At 40.8% G+C, this 23977-nt stretch overlaps 2 protein-coding genes across 5 annotated transcripts in view; one reads left to right on the top strand and one right to left on the bottom strand.

Moving 5' to 3' along the window:
- The window catches only part of NIPAL3 (NIPA like domain containing 3), a 49467-nt gene extending 43571 nt beyond the window's left edge, over positions 1-5896 (bottom strand). Inside the window, exons 1-2 of one of the 4 annotated variants that reach the window (XM_060089152.1) lie at positions 5787-5896; positions 2596-2928 (exon numbers count right to left, since the gene is read on the bottom strand). In XM_060089152.1, the coding sequence (XP_059945135.1) occupies positions 2596-2688 (93 nt within the window). In that variant the 5' untranslated portion in view covers positions 2689-2928; positions 5787-5896. Of the gene's footprint in view, positions 1-2595; positions 2929-4527; positions 4613-5695; positions 5756-5786 lie in introns of those variants that run through there. The other 3 variants (XM_060089155.1, XM_060089154.1, XM_060089153.1) reach the window with 3 other exon arrangements.
- Positions 5897-9923: 4027 nt separating this feature from the next.
- The window catches only part of STPG1 (sperm tail PG-rich repeat containing 1), a 49987-nt gene continuing 35933 nt past the window's right edge, over positions 9924-23977 (top strand). Inside the window, exons 1-2 of the mRNA XM_060080929.1 lie at positions 9924-9996; positions 17948-18088. Of these exons, the coding sequence (XP_059936912.1) occupies positions 17962-18088 (127 nt within the window). The 5' untranslated portion in view covers positions 9924-9996; positions 17948-17961. The remainder of the gene's footprint in view (positions 9997-17947; positions 18089-23977) is intronic.

Genomic DNA, 23977 nt, shown 5'->3' with positions numbered 1-23977 from the left:
AGTAGCTATTATTATGATGATGATTACCATACTAATTGTGAATTGGCTATAAAAGTGTGGATAAAGGACCTATATTTTCCTGCCAGGAAGACTGACAAAGGCTTCATGGAAAAGGTGATATTTGAGCTGGAGCTGGAAGGGTGGGTAGGATTACCACAGGCAGAAAACAGGAGATGGTGCAGGCAGCTTCAGTTTCCTTTTCTGTAAATTCAGGTCATCCTCATAACCACCCTATAGGATGAACTTAATGCTGATGCGCAGAGGAATTACATGACTTTCCCCAAATTATAATGCTACAAAGTGACAGAGCTGGGACTGGAAGCCAGGTCTCCCTGATTCCAGAGGCCATGCTCTTAACACCCTGCTGAATCTCTCTTTTTATGCCAAATTCTGTCCTGAAGGGTAGATACTTGTGGAAATGGCTTCCCCGCCACCCTTCTAGACTCCTTCAGGGAGGAGATATCTCAATTACCTACATAGCTCCCGCCCCACCCAGCATAGGCACATATATGGCAGGTGCTCAGCTGAAAGACCTGTTTGCTAAATAGAAGAAAGTGAGGCCCGACTCTTGCAGGCTGAAGCAGAGCCTCCAGTGTCAGAGACCCGCAAGGATGCCGCCCCTCGGGCAGCTCAGCCTGTTGGTCTCACAGACCACCCTCCCCCAACAACCAGAATCCATTCCCTGCTGGGTAGGGTGAGGGTGGGGCTGTAACTCAGGGCAAACTGCTTGTTTCTAACGCCATCCCCCGATCAGCGTGGACTTGGGGCCTCTCCATGTTTTCCCCAAAGGTAGGAGATGCCTCTGGGAAAACCCACCCAGCCACAAGCCCACAGCGTGGAGACACCATGTTTGCTGGAGGACCCCACCCCCAGCCACTACTGATTGGACGAATGTAGACACCTGACCCAAGCTGGGTCAATCAGATCCTCCCTCTTTTGAACGTGTGATTAAGAGTTCTACCACCTTTCAAGCCCCACGGCCCTTCTCGCCCCTGGGTTCCATGAGCTACCCTGTAGCCTTATAATAATTTTACCTTTCCCTTCAGCGTCTCTGACATGGATTTTTATTCCTTGCAACCAAAATACCCTTAAAATCAAGGAGGAAAGAGACAGCTTCCCCTTAGAAACCCCTTCCCCTTCCCCCAGGCAGAATTAACTACTCCTTCCTCTGCTCTGTGCACCTTCATCTGTTCCTGTTTGTAACCACGAGACATTTCTGAGTCAAGCGGTGAGTCAAGCCCCTCCTGCATGCCTAGCACTGGGCTACGTGCTTTCTCATTGATCCATGCAGCCCAGGAAGGATGGGGGATGGAGGGAGGTGTTGCTACCACCATCCTACCCGTAAGAGAAGCTCTGAGGGTTACCTAAGCCCTACGTCTAATCACTTAGATAGGAACAGGTAGGGATTTGAAGCCTAGCCTTCTTCCCTTTATCCCCCCTGGTACTTCGGTCAGCTCATCACCCTTTGTTCACATGCCTATCTGCCACCTCAATTCTTAAGCTCTTTGGTAGAGTCACTATGACTTATTTACCTTTGCTCTGGCATGAAGATATTTCTGTAATAAGTAACTGAATAAAATTTGTGATTAAAATGGAAACTTATTAGAAACCTCATCAGGGAGAGTGTTCTGTGTTTTCTTAAATTCTGTGTTTGTCTATTTGGCATCCATTCACCACAAGGGCAATTATATTAACTATATTTTCTTATTTGCTGTATTCTTGATGCACTGGCATTTGTGACCTCGCTTGTTGGGGAGAGACTGCCTCTTCCAGGGCTATCCAATTCTTTTTTTTTTTTTTTTTTTTTTGCGGTACGCTGGCCTCTCACTGTTGTGGCCTCTCCCGTTGCGGAGCACAGGCTCCGGACGCGCAGACTCAGCGGCCATGGCTCACGGGCCCAGCCGCTCCGCGGCATGTGGGATCTCCCCGGACCGGGGCACGAACCCGTGTCCTCTGCATCGGCAGGCGGACTCTCAACCACTGCGCCACCAGGGAAGCCCTATCCAATTCTTAGAGATAGCAAAGGGGCATGCTCTCTGGGATGTTCACTGCAGCATTTACAGTCATCCCAGATTAGAAACAACCTAAACATCCAACAATAGGAGGTCTTTCCAGCAAATTTTGATACAGCAGCTCAACAGATTACTGTGCAATCATTCAGAAAGCATGCTTTCAATCACTACTCAGTGACGTGGGGAAATAGTCCACAAACAAGGTTAAGGGAAACAACCAAGAAACAAAACTCTCTGTACAATCTGATCCCCAATCTGTAATACCAGAAAAAGACAGGAAGGAAATATACAGAAATATGAACAAAGGTTGTCTCGGAGTAATGGAGCAGGTGGTTTTTCAAAAAAATCAAATCTTCTAAGTGGGAATGAATTCCTTTTAAAATACTTCTCTACCTTCCTATTTTTATGTATTTTAATGAACATTTCTTTTGATTACACATTCTCTTGTACGCGTGGAGGGTCTGCCTGCTTCTGCCAGCGACAGGCACGCGGACCCTGGACCTATCCGTTAGCCAATGCTGTACCGTGTTACTTTCTTGTTAGAAAAATATAAAATTCCAAACCAAAAAAATAAATCTCTTGCCTTGTAGGAGAAGGAAGCCTCACTCACAGGGTCAGCACTGCTCGCGGGCGGGAGCTGCTGCAGCTGCAGGGCTGCTCTGTGGGCTCCGTCCATGGTGGTCTAAGGGCATATCCCACCGGGTCTGGTTTGGCAGCTGCAGCTGCTGCTAAGCCATCTTTCCTTGTGGAGTTCGCCTCCTTCCACCAGCCATCACTTTCCCACGCGGAAAGAGTACTTCAAGGCTCTTTTGGCCGATTTACAGCCTTTTCCTCATCTTCCCTCAGAGACGTGCCAGTTTCTAGATCTCTTCCCAGGCAGACAAACAGGGATGCGTTTCCTGATTCTCGAGGTGCTCTAGAGGGTGGGGAAGAACATTAAAAATGCATGTACAATGAAACATTGAAACGTTATCATCTCAAATAAAGATATGGCTCACCTACCTCAAAGCCTTTTCCCGGCCCTTTAAAAACCCCATCCCTCGCCTCCTTTGCTTCCTTCCTTCCATCATATACTAATTTAAATGCTACTTTTCTATAGGCTCCCCGACATAAGAAGTAGAACACCACCTACATCTACTTCTCCAGGACTCCAAAAAAAGAAAAAAATCCCACTGCCATAAAACAGGAACCATCTACATTCTGATGCAGGAAAGAAAGAATGAGAAGAAAAGTTATCTCCATGGAAGATGGAAGAATTGTCCTGCTTCTGAGGGTCAGCCTAGCACAGGTGATACAACATTGGACCAGGAGGGGGAAGACCTAAGCGACCAGATCATTTTGCCTCTGGGAGTCTCAGTTGCCTCATCTGTAGAACAGGGGTAAAATGTGGCCTCAAGTAAAACCAGCAATGATGGTAATTCCCATTAACTTCATTGGACTGATATTTTCAGGGCATCTCAAGCTTTTCTACCAAACAGAGAAAGAGGAAGTACGCCCTTAGTGTTATAGGCCAAAATACCTTCTGCAAGTGCTAAAGGTTTCTTTGAGGTCTTCTTATATTTAAAAAAAAAATAGAAATTTGGATTCTACTGCAAGGTCTATGTTTATTTTAATATAAAAATATTTAAAATTACTTTTGATCCGCCATGTGCTACCTGTTTTACCTTGGCCAAGTCATTTAACTTTTCAGCCAGTCTCCTCTGCTGTGAAACATGGATATTCCGCACCCATGTGTTATGAGAATTTGGTGACATAATGCATATAAAATGTGTGCACAGTGAATGGTCAATGAATGTCAGTTATTATTATTATTAATTTTATTATTATCAGTCTAATTATTTAATTTGCCTATGAATACACCTTTCTTTCTCTCAAGCAACGAATATTTGAGGGCTTACTGCGTGCCAAACAAAGTCTCTGCTGTGCCTCAAGGTGTGAGAAAGCTGCCTCCTATCTTTCCAGTAGCTTCCAGTTCCTTCTGTTATCTAGCCCTAGGCCCAGGAATTCTGGTTCCTGGTGTGAACAGCACAGTCTTATGTTATAGGACTAACACTGAGTCCAGTATCTAGAAGACATCAGATGCAGGGCTTAGCACACGGGCAGCACTTAGACAATGTAGCCCAGGTCTCACTTTGTCAAAGGGCCTCAAAGTTAAAGGATTGCTTCTGCCTCTAGATGAGGTTATATATTCGGTATATATATATACATGAAGTACACTCATCAGACAACTTTGTAACTCACATCCCATAACCAGACCTCCCTGACTGTAAAGCCCTACGAATATTTGTTTGTAATCTTGTGAAAAGCGTAATTATTCTTCACTATACTTTTATGCCTTAGGAAGAAAGGGTGGCCCAGGGTTCCCTTGATCTCTGAGACCCTCTTAGAGGCTTTCAGCCTGGAGGTGAAGGGGCACTGGAGCACAAATTCTGGGAAGCAGTTTGCTGAATCTCCTGCTCCGTTGCTCCCTGCTGAGATCTAGCCCAGAGCCTGGCACGGTGACCTCCATACATACCTGCTGACTGGCTATAGACAGGCCTGTGAAGCACCTGGGGCACCGTGGCTGCTTCACGGGCAAGAAGAGAACGGCTTACTCAGGCCTAACCAACCACGACTCCAGAGATACAGCCCGTATAGCCAGCCCCGCCCACAGCACGTCAGAGAGACCACAGGGATGTGCCAAGGGGCTGATGGGAATCCAGGCCCCTAACTAACCTCCTTTGGATCAGCTGGTTCCTCCAGGTGGGTTTCTGTTTTTGCCCTCCTTTGTAGAGGCTGTGGTTACTCTCATTTAATTCGCTTTGAAAAAGCAGCTTCCCTCTCTGCCTCAGGAAACCCAGGCCTCTGAGGCATCATGGCCTGCAAAGACAGAAAACTCTCCCTCAGCTGGGTAGCCGTTGGGACTAAAAGCCTTGGAGGAACTCTCTGCAAGTTGCCCTTCCTTATAAGGCACACGTTCTTTGCCCAGCGACTCTCTTTTCCTGACTTCAAAGCACTTTTCCAGGACTAACATATGCCCTAGAGGCAAGGAGCCAACTCTGTGCTGCCAGCCATCCCTTAATTTTGAGGCCCTCACAGCCACCAGTGAGCACAGGGTCGCTGACTCAAAAAGGAAAGATAATTCACTAGGTGATGGCTTCCACTCCATCCCCCAGCCCTCATCTCAATGAATTACTTCACTGACCCACAGAATACGGTTTCCCAGCCTAGAGAAACGTAGCTCGTGGCTGCTAAGAGTAGGGTCTGTATTTTGTTAGACCCTACTGATAGAATGTGGCTCTGCCTGAACGAACAACTCAAACGCGCCCTTTCCCAACACCTGCCAATTCAGCTTCCGGTTGCTGAGTGCCAGTTACAGGCCAAGCGCTTTCCCTTTCCTGGGCTTTGGCTCACTAAAGGGTTACACGCTAAAGTCCCCACCCAATGCGCTGGAAACTACTTCCAGAGGCCAGCATGGATCAAGAAGGTCTTCTCTCATCCACCTGCTAACTCCACCATCTGGTATCGCCCAAGCCGGCGTGTATAGGAACAATTTAGGCGAAGTTACTCTATTTCACTTCCTGATTTGGTAACGCCTGGCATCACCTTTACTAAGGCAAATCCACGCCCCTCTCCTCGATTAGAAAATGGAAAAAGCATTCTGAGGCAATGAGACCCAAAATGACAAGAAGCAAGATATTTACGGTAGGTGATCACAAATGCATTCGCTTTTCCTGAAACGAAGTGTGAATTCAAGTCCCCCTTCCCCCGCCCTTAGTCTTAATCACTACTCACCGGCGGCGTTTCCGCTAAGGCCCACCTATCAGAGGTTTCTGAGCAATGACTTAGACTCTTCGCGCAACCCGGAGGCACAGCCTCCTAGATTCCTTCCGCAACCCAGAGCTGCCCGAGTGCTGCAGTGTTTTGCTTTCAAAGGCAGCGATTTGATTTGCCAGACTGCCTGCCAGTCAAAAGCTGTCGGACATTTGGCGCAGGCGAGTGGCTGCGAGGAGGGGATGGGTGGGACAGACCTCCGGCATTGGCTCCGCCGAGAAGCTTGCTTGAAGTGTAGGGGGAGAGCCTTGAGGAGGCGGCGCCCCGCAGGAGCTTTGCGCTCGCCTAGAGAGGGTCCCCTCTAGCGGCCACAGGAAGGACGTTGGAACGAAACTCCGCTCCCTCCTTGGGCTGTGTCTAGAAAGCTCCGGTGACTTGCTCACTCCACCTGCCCTACAGGTGGGCAGCTTGCCAGGTGTCCTGCCTCCTTATCCTCAGAGGCCCCTCCCGGGCTTTGCTCCTGCTGTTGCCCCACCCCACGCTCTCACCAGGTATTCAAATCCTACACATCTTTCAAGGCCCGCATAAAAATCTCCCCTTGCCTGTCTTCCCGGAACACCTGTTGGCAGCACAATATACCAACCCTCCCGGTACGTCCCCAGCTCAGCCATACTTAAGGTCCACCAGTAAGCCCAGCACTTGAATGCTTCCGTAATGTACAAGTGTAATAGTTATAATTGCCTCGAGGATATATTGTACAATACAGGGAATATAGCCAATATTTTATAATAACTATAAATGGAGTATAACCTTAAAAAATTGTGAATCACTATACTGTACACCTGTAACATATAATATTGTACAGCAACTATATTTCAATTTAAAAATTAAAAATTTACAAAATGAGTTGTATTTAAAAGATAATTAATACGTGCATGGAGCTTCTGCTTTTTCACTCACATGCATTTCATTCCAGATCCTCTCAACAACCCCCCGAGTGAGACATTGGGCTCATGCCCATTTTACAGGTGAAGACATGACATTTGGACAGAGACCTCGATGATGAGAAAGAGGCAGTTGTGGTTCAGACCCTGACACCAAGCGAACTCAGAGGGAACACCCGAGAGCAGGACAAGGTTGACATATTGTAGGAACTGCCCAAAGGACAGCGTGGCTGGTGCGAGATTTTTCTGACGCGTGGGAAGGGGGAGCGGGACGGACAAGGGACAGCTTATATGAAGATGTTTGGATTTCATCCTAAGTTTAAAGGGGAGCCCTTGGAGTGTTCTAAGAGGGAGAATGACAAGATCACTGTGATTGCTCTTAAGTGTGTAAAGAGGGGCTCCTGGAACACTACATGGCTGCCCTCGTATGTTGCCCGTTTCAGTCTTTTTTCTTTGGCTCTTATAAACAGGGCTTCGATGAATGTTAGTTCTTTTAGGTTTATTCCTTGAAGTAGGATTTCTGGGTGAGCAAAAGTCTAAGGCTTTGGGTCTATCACAAGATTTCGTGGGGTGGCCTAGATAAGCCCTATTAAGGTTCCCCACCCATCCTGACGTAGTTAACCTGAACCCTAAAATTCTGGCAGCTTCCCAGCGGTTTTTGAAATGCCTCTGATCATTGGCCAACAACTTTTCACGCTAAAGAAACGGAGGACACCATTGGCTCGAGTTCATCAGGAAGCGGGCAGAAGGTGGAAGTTAGAATGTTTAGGCCTGTGGTTGCCATAGCGACAGGGAGGTTGACAGGCCAGATTCAGCCCTGGGGCACCCGACAAGGTAGGAAGATGTCCCTTTTGGGGGATGGATGCCAGGGTCGTGGGGAGGAGGACCCGGCTCACCGCATGGGACACCCACTGAGACCGCCGCCTGCCCGGTGCGTGCGGAATTCCGCTGCCGAGCTAGGTGGTGCCGTGAGGGCCGGAAGAAGCCACTGTTGGAGGTTCCCCTCCCTGGAGGTGTGGCCTCAGAGTCCCCACCTGAAAAGTGGTGATAATAACCAGGGCATGCCTTCCCCACAGAGCTCCGGTGAGGGGCGTGGGCATCTGACTCCCCTGCCTCAGCCCCGGCGAGTGTACAAACGTTTGGGGGCGTCTGGCAGCAGGTGGACCACAAAGAGCTAAATTCTAATCCCAGGTCCACCCCTGCTCGGGGCTTCGGTTTACCCATCTGTGAAACGAAAGGCTGTGATTGGAATCTAGAGGTCACTAGCCGGCAGCGGAAGTTTATTCCAGCTCTCCGACATACTTTCTCGGCTTCAGAAAAATATCAAATAGATTATTTACCCGAGATTGCTTTGAAAAATGTAAAATACTTCCAAGATGCACCATAGCATTGTAACTGAATCAATAAAAATCTCATATAGTCAAAACTATACTCATGCAAGTCCCATAAAATTCCATATAAAGGTAACAGTATACATGAGTTAGTATATATTAATATACTTGTACAGTAAAATACATGCATAAATATATGAAATATGTGATAATACTATAAGATAAATAATAAGGGTTTTTTAAAACATAGAGATGGTAGAATGAAAACATGCCTACTGTTGTAGTTTTGTGAGTTAAATCTTTCTAGAATGTAGCTCCTAATGGAAAGAGTTGTATTTAATATTATGAGTACATCTATATACATTATGGAAAAAAATGTGTCTACTCCTAGTATTCATCCCTTCATTCAGTCCACAAATATTTATTGAGCAACTGCTATGTGCCAGGAAACAGACTGGGGATTCAGTGATGAACATCTTATTGATGAAGATCATAAAAAAATATTTTATATATTACATATAAAATATGATGTTGGGTAGTGAAAAGTGCTTTGAGAAAAATAAGACAGGGTCAGGGGCTAGAGAGAGATGGGTGGTGCTTCCGAAGAGAGAGTGGTCAAGGAAGTCATCCCAAAGGCAATTTGAGGAGAGGCCCAGATGAATCTGGTGACAGGGCCAGAGGATGGTACCCAGTATAAGGGAGGAATCCCCATGTTACAAGGGTATTGCAGAAGCTGAAGAGGTCCCTTATGGAGAAGAGAATTAGTCTTTAGGTTGTGGGTTATGACAGCTGCCTTCAAATACCTGAAGAATAGTCATATAGAACAGCGGCTTTCAAACTTTTTGACTGTGACCCATGGTAAGAAATGCATTTTATATTGTGATCCAGCAAACATACACATGCACATAACAAACAAAAGCTTCACAAAAGACTACAAGCTATGACCTGCATTTCAAAACTCACCAATGTGGAAGAGGAGTGAGACTTATTCTGAGCTGATTCACGCAGGAACTTTCTAGCAGTTAGAACTACCCAACAATGAACTGCCTCAGGAATTTTCAAACTGAGTTCTGGGGACCCCCAGCATCCTGTGAAAATTCAAGACAGCCTAAATATTTGCATAGGACTCTATTTGCATAGTACATTGCACAGGACTATATGCAATGTCCTAATTTTTAAAAAACCAACCATACACACTCAAGGATAGTAAATGTCAACATTTAGCATGTTAACATTTAGTGTGTGCTGCCTTAGAGGTTATTATAGTGGTTCAGAACAAGCAGAAGTCAGACTTCCTGGGTTCAAAGCCTGATCCCACCTCTCACTTCTGGTGTGACCTCGAGTAAGTCACTTAACCCCTCCCTCTGAATTTCAGTTTTCTCATCTGTAAAATGGGGATAATACCTCACTGGATTATTGTAAGGATTGCATGAAGTATTCTATACAAGGCATTTAAGAGTGTAGGGGCTCAAGAAATGACAGCTATTATTTTAAGCTGTTAATATATTATCCCCGTGCATGTATTAAAATCTAGTGTTAATAAAAGCCTACTGTAGGCTAAGCAGCATTAAATACTACTTGTGGATCATCGTATTTGATCCTCACAAGCAACGTGAGAGGAAGGTACTGTTACCAATCTCCATTTATGGAAGAGGAAATGGATTTAAAAGGTCAAGTGACTCATCCAAATAAGAACTATTAAGTGGCAGAACCCAGGACTATTAACCTTGAACAGAGGACTGGATACTCTTGATCACTGCACTGGCCCTCACCTGGGAACTGCTTAAACATATGCTGTTGATTAGGAAGTTAATATATCTTCATTGCTCTTTCTTAGATTCCAGGCCCATGACATCCTGTCATGAACAGTTATACAAGCAAGTGCACCAGTGAGGCACATCTGCACAGTGCTCCATTCACACCTGGGCTGCACCTTCTCTCATCCTGGCTTCACAGGTACGCAGTAACAAGGCTGGAAAACATTATTAATAGTGTTGTCTTTGGGTGGTAGGAATATGGATTGTTTTTTAAATCTTTTAAATTTATCTTTCCAAAAATTTGACAATATGTACATATTACCATTGTAATAGGAAGCTTAAATCTCTTCGAATTACTCATAATTCTAGCACACTAATGCATTTAAAAAATAACAGCTTTATTGCAGCTAGGGAAGTAGATGGTTATTACTAAGACAACAACACTGCACTGAGATGTGATAAGTGAATAGTGGCTGCTTTTATAGATCCTAAAAGACATTCTTATACTAGAGTAGTGATTGTGCTGTGATCAATATTGACTTGTTTCTGTTGTTTTTGATTTCTTAATTTCTTTGAGTGTGTTGCCAATAATTATATTAAATATTAAGTTTTTAGTATAGATTGTCCACCATAAACGATTGAGAATTGCTGCTGTGAGGGTGATAGAATAAAGTGAAGAGTAAATACTGAAGGAGCAAAGGATTGGTAGAGCATAACATCATTTATTCAATCCTTCATTCCTTAGTATTTATAAATGATGTAAGTTCCTTAGGAAAAAAGCTGAGCAAAATAAAACTCAAGGGCTTCCCTGGTGGCGCAGTGGTTGAGAGTCCTCCTGCCAATGCAGGGGACGCGGGTTCGTGCCCCGTTCCAGGAAGATCCCACATGCCGCGGAGCGGCTGGGCCCGTGAGCCATGGCCACTGAGCCTGCGCATCCAGAGCCTGTGCTCTGCAACGGGAGAGGCCACAGCAGTGAGAGGCCCGCGTACCGCAAAATAAATAAATAAATAAAAATAAAACTCAAGTCTGTTCATGAAAGATTAACTTCTATGAAAATTAAATCATGCTCCTGCTGTTAACAACGAAAAAAACAGAGAAATATAGGAAACATGGTTTTTAGACATTGAGCAACAGGGAGCCCAGTACTGTAATCCCTGAGAGAAGAAAAACAAGGTGAGCCCCACAATTGCTCCAGCTTAGTGCTGGGGGCAGTTTCTAGGCCACAGTTCAGGGTGAGGGAAACCTTAGTTTCTGAGCTGGGGAGATAGAAATCAGAGTTCAGGGAGACCAAAGCAGCTGGAATTTACAGGGTAGAACCCCGTAAAGGAGGGACCTGCACATAAAAAGTTCAGAAATAGGAAGAGAGTTCTCCTCAAGTCTTTGGCTGAGGAATGATGGGCACATGCATGAGAAGAAACTAAGACTGGGGAAAGAACAACCAGAAAGCAGTGGGCTGACCAATTTCTGGGCCCTACACAGAACTGGGACTACTTCATGTTCCCATAAACCAGAATAGAGAGACACTGTATCAGATGAGGATTGATTGGGCAGAGTCTCTAGAAATATCATGTCTTAATAGTGGAGATAAATTATTCCTAGAATAAAAGCTGCTCTGGAGTCACTATAACAAAGCTTAAAAAGCTGGAAAGGAGCATATGGGTCTGTAAGTTACTGAAAATTACGCCAGAAAAAAAAAATGCAACACTCTACAGAAATACTTCAAAATCCAGTACCCAACAGTGTAAAACTCACAATGTCCAGCATCCAGTACAAAATTACTGGACATGAAAAATACAGGAAAATATGACACATATCCAAGAGAAAGGGCAGTCAATATTAGGAGTCCCAGAAGTGACAGAGATCGTAAAATTAGTAGTAGGATCTGGGAAGATCCTACATGCCGTGGAGCAACTAAGCCCATGCACCACAACTACTGAGCCTGCACTCTAGAGCCCTTGAGCCACCACTACTGAAGCCTGCACGCCTAGAGCCCGTGCTTTGTAACAAGAGAAGCCACCACAATGAGAAGTCCATGCACTGCAATGAAGAGTAGCCCCCACTCACCGCAACTAGAGAAAGTCCATGTGCAGCAACGAAGACCCAATGCAGCCAAAAATAAATAAATTAAATAAATAAATTAAAAAAAAATTAGTAGAAAAGGACATTAAAGCAGGTATTATAAACATGCTCAAATATGTAAAGGAAAACATGAACATAATGAAGATAGAAATGGAAAATATTTTTTTAAAGGACCCAAATGTAACTTCTAGAGATGAGAAATGCAATATTTGAAATAAAAATATAATAGGTGGGATTAACAGCAGATTAGAAACTACAGAAGATCATTGAACTTGAAGGCAATATACACTGTCCAAATGAAAGTGCGGGGGAGGGGCAAGAACAGAATCTCAGTGATTGTGGGAAAATATTAAGTAATCTATATACATATACTTGTAGCTCCAGGAAAGAAGCCAGGATGGGGAAAGGCTCAAAATTTTTTGAAAAAATAATGGCTGAATATTTTCCAAATTTGATGAAAACTATAAATCTGCAGATTCAGGAATTTCAATGAATCCAAAATAGTAAAAACATAAAGAAAATAATAAAATGATGCAAAGTCATCATCAAAATCAAATTTCTGAATAAAAGTGATAAACAGAAAAACTTTAAAATAGTGGGTAAAAAAGATATATTAGGACATAAGATAAGAATTACAGTGGATCACTCATCATAAGCTATGCAAGTCAGGAGACAATGGAGTAATATATTTTAAAGTTGGGGAGAGGAGGGAAACTGTCAACACAGAATTCTATTACCAATAAAAATGACTAAGAAAATGAAAGAAAAAAAGATTATTTTAGGCAAACAAAAACCTAGAGAATGCATTATCAGAAGACTTGCACTACAAGAAATGTTAAAATAGGTTCTGCAGACAGAAGGAATATGATACCAAACAGAAGCTTAGATAAACCCAAAGAATTAAAGAACACTGACAATGGTAAATATAAAATACATTTTTTCTTATTTTAATCTCCTTAAAAAATGATTGACTGTTTAAATGAAAAATAACACGAGGGACTTCCCTGGTGGCAGCCAATGCAGGGGACATGAGTTCGGTCTCTGGTCTGGGAAGATCCCACATGCTGCAGAGCAACTAAGCCCACGTGCCACAACTACTGAGACTGCGTGCCACAACTATTGAGCCCACACACCACAACTACTGAAGCCCACGCACTCTAGGGCCCACATATTGCAACTACTGAGCCCGGGTGCTGCATTACTGAAGCCTGCGCGCCTAGAGCCCGAGTTCTGCAACAAGAGAAGCCACTGCAATGAGGAGCCCGTACACCACAACAAAGAGTAGTCCCCATTTGCCACAACTAGAGAAAGCCCGCGCATAGCAACGAAGACCCAATGCAGCCAAAAAATGAATAAAATTAAAACAAGTCTTTAAAAAAACTAATAACATGAGATTCATAATATATGTAGAACTAAAATGTATCTCAAAATAACAAAAAGTATGGAATGTGGGAAATGGAAGTATACTATTGTAAACTTCTTACGTTATATGTGAAGTGGTGTTTTTTTTTTACTGTGATAAATTAAAGATGTAAACGCTAAACCTTAAAGCAACTGCTAAAAATAAAATAGGTATAGCTAATAAATCAGCAATGAAGGTAAAATTGAATCATAAGAAATACTCATTTAATCCAAAAGAATGAAGGAAAAAAGGAACAAAGATCAAATAGGAGAATGGTAGATTTAAATCCAACCATATAAATTTTTACATTAAATGTAAAAATTTTAAACACTCCAATCAAAAAGAGATAACCAGGGCTTCCCTGGTGGCACAGTGGTTGAGAATCTGCCTGCTAATGCAGGGGACACAGGTTCGAGCCCTGGTCTGGGAAGATCCCACATGCCGCGGAGCAACTAGGCCCATGAGCCACAACTACTGAGCCTGCGCGTCTGGAGCCTGTGCTACGTGACAAGAGAGGCCGTGATAGTGAGAGGCCCGCGCACCGCGATGAAGACTGGCCCCCGCCTGCCACAACTAGAGAAAGCCCTCGCACAGAAACGAAGACCCAACACAGCAAAAATAAATTAATTAATAAACTCCTATCCCCAACATCTTCTTAAAAAAAAAAAAAAAGAGATAACCAGAACAGATTTTTAAAAACCAAGATCCAACTCAACTATATGTTACCTTTAAGAAACCAACTTTAAATATAAAGACACAGGGGGCTTCCCTGGTGGCGCAGTGGTTGAGAGTCCGCCTGCCGATGCAGGGGACACGGGTTCGTACCCCGGTCCGGGAGGATCCCACATGCCACGGAGCGGCTGGGCCCGTGGGCCATGGCCGCTGGGCCTGTGCGTCCGGAGCCTGTGCTCCACGACGGGAGAGGCCGCAGCGGTGAGAGGCCCGCATACGGCAAAAAAAAAAAAAAAAAAAAAAAAAAAAAATATATATATATATATATATATATATATAAATATATAAAGACACAGATAGGTTAAAAGTAAAAGGATGCAAAAAGATACAGTTTGCTAACAGTAGTCAAAAGAAAACTGGAGTGACTATATTAATATCAGAAAAAATAGACTTCAGAACAAGGACTATTACCAGGGATAAAGAGGGGCATTTCACAGTGATAAAGGATTCAATTCACCAAGAAGAGGTAAAAATTATAAATGTGCATGCACCAAACAGTACTTTAAAATACATGGAGCAAAAACTGACAAAACTTAAAAAAGAAATAAACAAATTCACAGTAATATAATGTGGGAGATTTCAACACTTTTCTCTCCATATTGATAGAATGAATAAAGAGAAAATCAATAAGGATATAAAAGACTTGAACAACATTATCAACCAATTTGACCTAATTGACATTTATTTTTAAAAACCTCCATCCAATAACAACAGAAAAACTCAAAATCCCTCCAGCTACTTGGAAATTAAACAGCAGTCTTCCAAATAAACCATATGTCAAAAGATATAAGAAAAATAGAAGCTAGTTTAGGAAGAAAATGAAGGCACAACATTTCAACATACATGAGATGCTGTTAAAACAGGGATTAGAGGAAAATTCACAGTATTAAATGCTTATATTAAGAAAGAAGAAAGGTCTAAATTCCATGATTTAAGCTTCCACCTTAAAAAGCTAGAAAAAGAAGAGCAAATGAAGCCTAAAGTAAATAGAAAGAAGGAAATAATAATGGTAATAGTAGAAGTAAATGAAATAGAAAACAGAAATGGGAAAAAAATCAATGAACCCCCTTGCTGTTTTCTTTTGAAAAGATCCATAAACCTCTAGCCAGTCTTAACAAAAAGATATAAGATGCAAATTACCAATATCAGAAATGAAGGAGGGATATTACTACAGAACTTACAGACATAAAGGATAAAAAGGGACTATTATGAACAACTTAATGCCAATAAGTTACACGACAGAGATGAAATGGAAAATCTTCCTTGAAAGACACAAATTACCAAAGCTCACTCAAGAAGACATAGATAATCTGAAGACCCTATATCTAACAAGCAAATGGAGTTTGTCATTAAAAAACCTTCCCACTGAAAAAACTCCTGGCCCAAATGGCTTTACTCATAAATTCTATCAAAAAGTTAAGGAAGAAATAGCACCAATTCTACACAAACTCTTCCAGAAAATAAAAGAGAAACTCATTTTATGAATCCAGCATTACTCTGATACCAAACCCAAAGACATTACAAAAAAGAGAAAACTGCAGGCTAATATCTTTCATGAATGTGGATGCAAAAAGATCCTTGGCAAAATCTTAGTAAATTGAATTCAGAAATATACAAAATTGATAGTATATCATGATCAAGTAGAATTTATTCCAGAAATACTAGATTGTTTTAACATTTGAAAATCAATCAATATAATCCCATTAGAATACCCAAAAAGAATAATAATATGATCATTTCCATAGATGCAGAAAAAGTATTTGATAAAATTCAACACCTGTTCCTGTTAAAATCTCTGAAGAAACTAGGATTGGAAGTGATAAAATGCTTTTATAAGAAAACCTACAATTAACATTGTCATACTTAATGTTGAAAATAATTGGAGAAACATACCACATTAATGGATCATAACACTCGACAAAGTTAAGATATTAATTCTCTCTAAATTGTTTTATAGGTTCAGTGAAATTTCAATTCAAATCCAAAGAGGTTTTTTGGTAGAAATTGACCTGCTAGTTGTATAAATTGCATGGTAATTCGAAAGAGCTTATAAGGGCTAGTACCAATGGTTCCCAGAGGGAAGTGTGTTGGGGGGGGGGCGTGAAACGTGTGAAGGGCATCAACTGTATGGTGATGGATGGTAACTAGACCTGTGGTGGTGATCATTTTGTAGCGTACACAGGTGTCAAACTACAATTCTGTACTCCTGAAACTTATATAATAATAACTTTAAAAAGAACTAGTATAGTCAAAATAATTTTGAAAGTGAAAAACAAAGTTGCAACTACCTTGATTTCAAAACTTATAAAGCCAAGATAGTGCGCTGTTGGTATAAGGGTATACATATAGGTCAAAAGAACAGAATTCTTGGACTTTTGATGACTATGCCAAAATAATTCAATAGAGAAAAGGATATTCTTTTCAACAAATGGTGCTAGAACCATTGAATATTTAAATGCAATAAAACAAACCTGACCTATATCTCATGCCAAATATAAAACTTAATTCAGAATGAATCTTAGACCTAAGCATAATAGCTAAAAGTATAAAACTTCTAGAAGAAAACATAGAAGAAAATATTTGTGACCTTGAGTTAGGCAAAGATTTCTTAGACAAGACAAAAAAGAATCACAAACCATAAAAAAAAATCGATACAAAGAAAAAAAACAAAAAACAAACAAACAAACAAAAAATCATAATCGATAAATTCGACCTGATCAAGATGAAAACTTTTGCTTTTGAAAAGACACTGTTAAGAAAATGAAAAGGTGGGTTTCCCTGGTGGCGCAGTGGTTGAGAGTCCGCCTGCCGATGCAGGGGACACAGGTTCGTGCCCCGGTCCGGGAGGATCCCACATGCCGCGGAGCGGCTGGGCCCGTGAGCCATGGCCGCTGGGCCTGTGCGTCGGGAGCCTGTGCTCCGCAATGGGAGAGGCCACAACAGTGAGAGGCCCGCGTACTGGAAAAAAAGAAAGAAAATGAAAAGGCAAGCCTCAGACTGGGAGCAGATATTTCTAAAACACATATATGATAAAGGGCTTGTATCCAGAATATATTAAGAACTTCTATAACTCAATAGTGAAATAATCCAATTGTTTAAAAAAATAGTCAAGATTTGAACAGACACTTCACCAAAGGTTGTAAACAAATGGCAAATAAGTACATGAAAATATACAAATTAAAATGACAATGAGATACCACTATACAATCACTGGAATGCCTAAAATTAGTAAGACTTACCAAATGTGTTGGTGAGAATGTGTAGCAACTGGGACAAATTATTATTATTATTTTTTCTTTTTCTTTTTTTTTTATTAGTTTCTGCTTTATAACAAAGTGAATCAGTCATACATATATGGGACAAATTATTGATACATGCTACCACATGGAAGAATCTCAAAAGCATTGTGCTAAGTGAAAAAAAAATAGACACAAAACAGTATATACTGTATGATTACACATATATGACATTCTAGAAAAGGCAACTATTGTGACAGAAAGAAAAGCAATGGTTTCCAGATGCCAGGGTTAGGAGGGTATTGACTGCAAAGAGACATAGGGAGCTTTGGGGTGGGGGAGGTTGGATATATTTAGATCTTAATTGTTGTGGTATTTTACACAACTGTAAACACTTGCCAAAACTTAAAAATGTACACTTTGAACCGATGAATTATATTGTATGTAACTTATCTCAGTAGAAATAAATTTATAAAATTCAAGCCTACAGGAGCTCTGTAAGCAACATCAACAGAGAACACTTACAGAGTTCCTACTACAAGCAGTGCAATGTGTTTGGGATTTGGGGTCATAGAACTTGGTAAATCTCAGCCTCTACCCACAAGATTTCTCAGTTTATCCTGCAGATACAACAGAACCCAATCAACATACTTACCAAGATTGTGAAGTGATCCTACAAATGCTGTATTTTGCTGTTTCAGGTGCTTAGAAGAACATGCAGTCAAGTTTTTCATCAAACACATGGAATATATCACAGAACTTTGCCAAGATGGGCAACTCCATGCAAAAAGACCAACACTCTGGCAAAAAATATTCCAGAAAGGCTGGCAAAGTACAGAAAGGTCTAGTGAATTTTATAACAGAGGTCTCTGGGGACGAGAGCTCCTGACATATGTGCATTTTAGTATGTAAGAGCAAATTTTAGGGGAATATAGTAAATCCTGGGTTATACCTACAAGGCCACTCTTTTTTTTTTTTTTTTTTTTTTTTTTTGCTGTACGCGGGCCTCTCACTGTTGTGGCCTCTCCCGTTGAGGAGCACAGGCTCCGGACGCACAGGCTCAGCGGCCATGGCTCACGGGCCCAGCCACTCCGCGGCATGTGGGATCCTCCCGGACGGGGGCACGAACCCATGTCCCCTGCATCAGCAGGCGGACTCTCAACCACTGCACCACCAGGGAAGCCCCAAGGCCACTCTTAAGTATATCAAATAGATTGCTTTGGTCATTCTCCCACTGCCTCTAGGGTGATAATTGGGAAGAAACTATGAGAAGAAAGGATGAGGGGGAGAGAAGGAGGAAGAGATCTTACTTTATTTCCTAAAACTTAACCCAAGCCCCCATTCTGCCAGGTTGTTGGAAAGTTAAACTCCAGCCATTACTGGCACAAATGCTATTCCTCCTTATTTCAAGTTCTGGATCTTTCTCAGTGGAAAAAGGTGATGTGATGATGGGAGTCTGGGTGAGGGAGGGGAGAAGTACTCAGATCATGGGTCATCCATCCAGACAGGTGAGAGGTCCACTGTCTCAGCCCATGTATTCCTTTGGTTTTGTTAGTATGCACTAATCCGGGACTACCTCTGGGCTTGGGGAATCATTGCTGATTCCCCACTCATCCTCACTCACTCCACTGCTTTTTCTTTTAGGGGTATGACCACCTCCCTGGTGGGCCTCTAGAGTCCCTGCTGCTCTCAAACCCACAGCTGGACCTCTCTTTCTTCCTCCCATCTTTTGATTAGTGCTCTCTCCTTTTCTTTAATACTTTAAAATTGAAGCTTAATATATATTCAGAAAACAAATCATCATTGTACAGCTTAATGAATATTCACAAAGAAACCACCACCTATGGAATCACTTCTCAGACCCCGTGATAAACAACAGCATCCCAGAAGCCCTTGTCTTGTCCCTTCCCTGGGCATTATCCCCCTTCTCTGCAAACATAAACACTACAGCTATCCTGACTTCTAATATCATTAATTACTTTAGTCTGTTTTGAACTTTATATACGTTGGAATCCTACAATGTGAACTCTTTTCTCTCAGGCTTTTTTCTCTCAGGTTTGAGAGATTTAACTTCATGTTTCATGTATCAGTGATTAGTTCATTTTCATTGCCATAAAATGGCATAGCATTCTTTGTTCTAATATACCACAATTAGTTTATCCATTATACTATTGAAGGACATCTGGATTGTTTCCTGTTTTGAGGTACTATGACTAAAAGCTTTTATGACTCTTCTTGTTCATGTCTTTTGGGACATGTATGTATATATTCCTTGGGTCTATACCTAGGAGAATTGCTGGGTCATAGAGTGTGTTTATGATCAGCTTAGTTGATACCACTAGTTCTCCAAAGTGAGTGTGCCAATTTTACTTCCTTACAAGCAATGTAAGATCATTCCAGTTGCTCCACATCCTCACCAACATTTTTAGCTCATAAAGGTTTTAATTTGCATTGTCCTTTGATCAAAAAGATTGAGCACTTTTTCATGTGTTGGCCGACTTTTAGGATATTCTCTTTGGAGAAGTGACTGTTCCAGTTTTTTACCCATTTTTTCTATTGGGTTTTTCTTTTCTTAGGAGTTCTTGAAAACATTCTAGAAATGTATCCGTTTGTTGGCTATAGGTAAATATCTTCCCTCAGTCTGTGACTTTCCTTTACATTCTCTTAATGGTGTGCTAATGAAGAGAAGCTCTTGATTTTACTATAGGCCATTTTATCAATATTTTACCTTATAGTGTATATGTCTGTCCTATTTAAGAAATCTTTGCCTATCCCAAAATAATTTCTTCTAATAACTGTATTATTTTACCTTTCACATCTAGACCTACAATTCACTGGGAATTGTTTGTGTGCATGGTATGAAGATGTCCAAATCTATTGTTTTCAGTATGTATATCCAATTGCCCAGCACCATTTATTGAAAGAGCATTCTTTTTCTACTACTCCGCAGTGCTATCATTGTTGTAAATCATGTCTATGTATATGCAGGTCTGCTTCTGGATTCTTTATGCTGTTCAAATACCACCTTTAATTACTGTAACTCTATAACAAAGTTTTTTTCTTATCTAGTATAATTCCTTCAACTATGTACTATGTTTATCTTGGCTACTCTTGGCCACACTGAATTTCCATATAAATTTTAGAATCATCACATTAATGTCCTAAAAATATCTTTACTGTCATTTTGATTTAGATTGCATTGATTCTAGACATCAAGTTGGGGATAATTTACATCTTTACAATATTGAGTTCTCCAGTTCATGTGTATCCTTCCTTTTATTTAAGTCTTCTTAAATTTTTCTCAATAATGTTTTATAGTTTTCTATGCAAAGGCCTTGCATATCTTCTATATATCTATTCTAGGCATTTGATTTTTATGCTGTTGTAAATGGTACTATTTTAATTTCATTTTCTAATTGTTTGCTGCTGGCATAGAAATAAAATTAATTGATTTTTGTATATTGACATTGCTATATTCAGTTATTACCTCTAATAGGTTATCTATAGATTCTTTTGAAATTTCTCCATATACAATCTTGTCTATGAATAATGACAGCTTTATTTCCTTCCTTTCTGATCTATGTACTTTTATTTATTTTTCTTGGCCTTTATACTGGTTAGAGTTCTTCAGTACAATGTTGAACAGAAGTATGAAAGCAGTCAACCTGGTTTCGTTCTCTATCTCAAGAGAAAGCTTTCAGTATCATGTTTGGTGTAGGCTTTTGTCATAGATACCTTTTATCAGATTAAGGAAATTTGCTTCTATTTCTAGTTTGCTAGGGTTTTCTTTTAATCATAAAAGAACACTGAATTTTACATAGTGCTTTCACCGTCTACTAAACAGACACTTCACCAAAAAAAAACAAAAAAAAGATAAACAGATAGCAAATAGCATATGAAGAGATGCTCAACATCATTAGTCACTAGAGATATGCAAATTAAAGTCACAATGAGATACCACTACACATCTAATGGGATGGCTGGAATTAAAAAGACTGCCCATGGGACTTCCCTGGTGGTGCAGTGGTTAAGAATCTGCCTGCCAATGCAGGGAACATGGGTTCGAGCCCTGGTCTGGGAAGATCCCACATGTCGTGGAGCAACTAAGCCCGTGCGCCACAACTACTGAGCCTGTGCTCTAGAGCCCACGAGCCACAACTATTGAGCCTATGAGCCACTACTACTGAAGCCCGTGTGCTCAGCAAAAAGAGAAGCCACTGCAATGAGAAGCCCGCACGCCGCAACGAAGAGTAGCCCCTGCTCACCGCAACTAGAGAAAGCCCGCATGCAGCAACAAAGACCCAACACAGCCAAAAAAAAAAAAAAAGACTGCCCATTGTTGTTGAGGATGTGAAGTAACAGTAACTCTCATACACTAATAGTGGAGATATACAAAGATAGAACAACTTTGGAGAAGGGTTTGGCAGTTTCTCAAAAATGTTAAACTATGATACAGCCATTCCTCTCCTAGGTATTTACCCAAGAGAAATGAAAACTTATGTCCATTTTAAGACTTAGGATTGAATGTTGTTAATAGCTTTACTTGAAATACTTCCAATCTAGAAACAATTCAAATTTTCATCAACAATGGATAAAAAATTGTCACATTTCTATACAATGGAATACTACTCAGCAATAAAAAACAAGGAAGTATTGATACTTGAACAACATGGATGAATCTCAGAATAACTGTGCTCAGTGAAAGAAACCAGACAAAAAAGAGTACATATTGTATGATTCCATTCTGCCTCTATTGACATGATCATATAGTTTTTCTTTTTTAGTTTGTCAATATGGTGAATTACATTGATCGTCAAATGTTAACCTATCTTTGGATCACTGGGATAAACCTCATTTCATCATGATGTATTATCTTTTTTATATATTGTTGAGTTTAATTTGCTAACATTTTTATAAGAATTTCTGCATGTATATTTATGAGGGTTAATGATCTATAGTGATTCCCTCTCACCTTCTGTAATGACTCTGTCTGGCTTTGGTAACATGGTAGTAACTGGCCTCATAGAATGATTTGGGAAATGTCTTTTTCTCTTCAGTTTTCTAGGATAGATTGTATAGAATTGATAGGTGGAGTGTGCTATAAATGTCAGTTAGGTCAAGTTAGGTAATAGTATTGTTCGAGTCGTGGATGTCTATTGATCTTCTATCTACTTGCTTAAATTATTGAGGGAGGGATTTTTTTTTTTTTTTTTTTTTTTTTTTTTTTTTTGCTGTACGCGGGCCTCTCACTGCTGTGGCCTCTCCCGTTGCGGAGCACAGGCTCCGGACACACAGGCCCCGCGGCCATGGCTCGCGGGCCCAGCCGCTCCGCGGCACGTGGGATCCTCCGGGATCGGGGCACGAACCCGCGTCCCCTGCATCGGCAGGCGGACTCCCAACCACTGCGCCACCAGGGAGGCCCGAGGGAGGGATTTTGAAATCTCTGACAATTATTGTGGAATCTTCTATTTCTTTGTGCAGTTCTATCAGTTTTTATTTCCTGTATTTTGAATTTCTTGTTATTGAGTATATCAGTGCTTAGAATTGTTATATTCTCTTGAGGAATTGACTGCTTTATCATTATGAAATTACCTTCTTTATTGCATGTAATATTTTTTGCTCTGCAATCTGCTTTGTCTGATACTAATACCTAGCTTTCTTTTGATAGCATAGTGTATCTTTTCCCCATACTTTTACTTTTAACCTATTCCTGGGTTTATATTGAGTATATTTCTTGTAGACATCATGTAGTTAGGTCTTTCTTTTTTATCCAATCCAACCATCTCTGTCTTGTAATTGGGATATTTAGACTATTTAAATTTAATGTGCTTATTGGTGTGTGAGTTTAAGCCTACCATCTATCTATTTGCTTTCTATTTGTCCCATCTGTTCTTTATTTACATTTTCTGGATTCTTTTGTATTGAATTTTTTTTTGTTTCTATTTTGTCTACTTTGTTGGCATTTTAGGAATAACTCTTTGCAGTGTTTTCTTTGTGGTTGCTTTAGAGCAAGGGTTGGCAAACTTTGGCCCTTGGGCCTAATCTGACCTGTGGCCTGTTTCTATAAATAAAATTTTATTGGAACATAGTTACCTCTATTTGTTTATGTGTTGTCTGTGGCTCTTTCACTCTATAATGGCAGAGCTGAATGGTTTCAATAGAGACAATAGAGCCTGCAAAGCCTTAAATATTTACTATCTGGCCCTTTATAGAAAAAGTTTGCTGATCTGTACTACAGAGTTTATAATATACATCTTTAATTTTATCACATTCTACCATCAAGGGATAGTATTACACTTCACATATAGTAGAAGAACCTTACAACAGTATATTTTTATTTTTTCTTTCCTTGCCTTTGCACTGTTGCTGTCAAACGTCTTCTACATACATTATAAATGCCACAATAGTGTTATTATTTTTGCTTTAAATAGTCAATTATTTTAAAAATGATTTAAATTTTATGTTTATATCTAAATGCATCAATTTATACTCAGGGTTCTACATTTTACATTTACCTACATATTTACTAGTTCCAGAGCTCTTCATTCCTTTATGTAGATCCAGATTTCCAACCGGTATCATTTTTCTCTTGCCTGAAGGACTCCCTCTATTTCTTGTAGTTCCAGGTTACTGGTGATTAATTCTTTTAGTTTTTGTATATCTTCAAAAGTCTTTATTTTGCTTTCATCTTTGAGAGATATTTTTACAGGGTACAGGATTCTAGGGTGATA

The sequence above is a fragment of the Mesoplodon densirostris genome, chromosome 2, assembly GCF_025265405.1.
Source record: "Mesoplodon densirostris isolate mMesDen1 chromosome 2, mMesDen1 primary haplotype, whole genome shotgun sequence".
Lineage (NCBI taxonomy): Eukaryota > Metazoa > Chordata > Mammalia > Artiodactyla > Ziphiidae > Mesoplodon > Mesoplodon densirostris.
The sequence above is the reverse complement of the archived record's forward strand: the minus strand, read 5'-3'. Positions and strand labels throughout refer to the sequence as shown.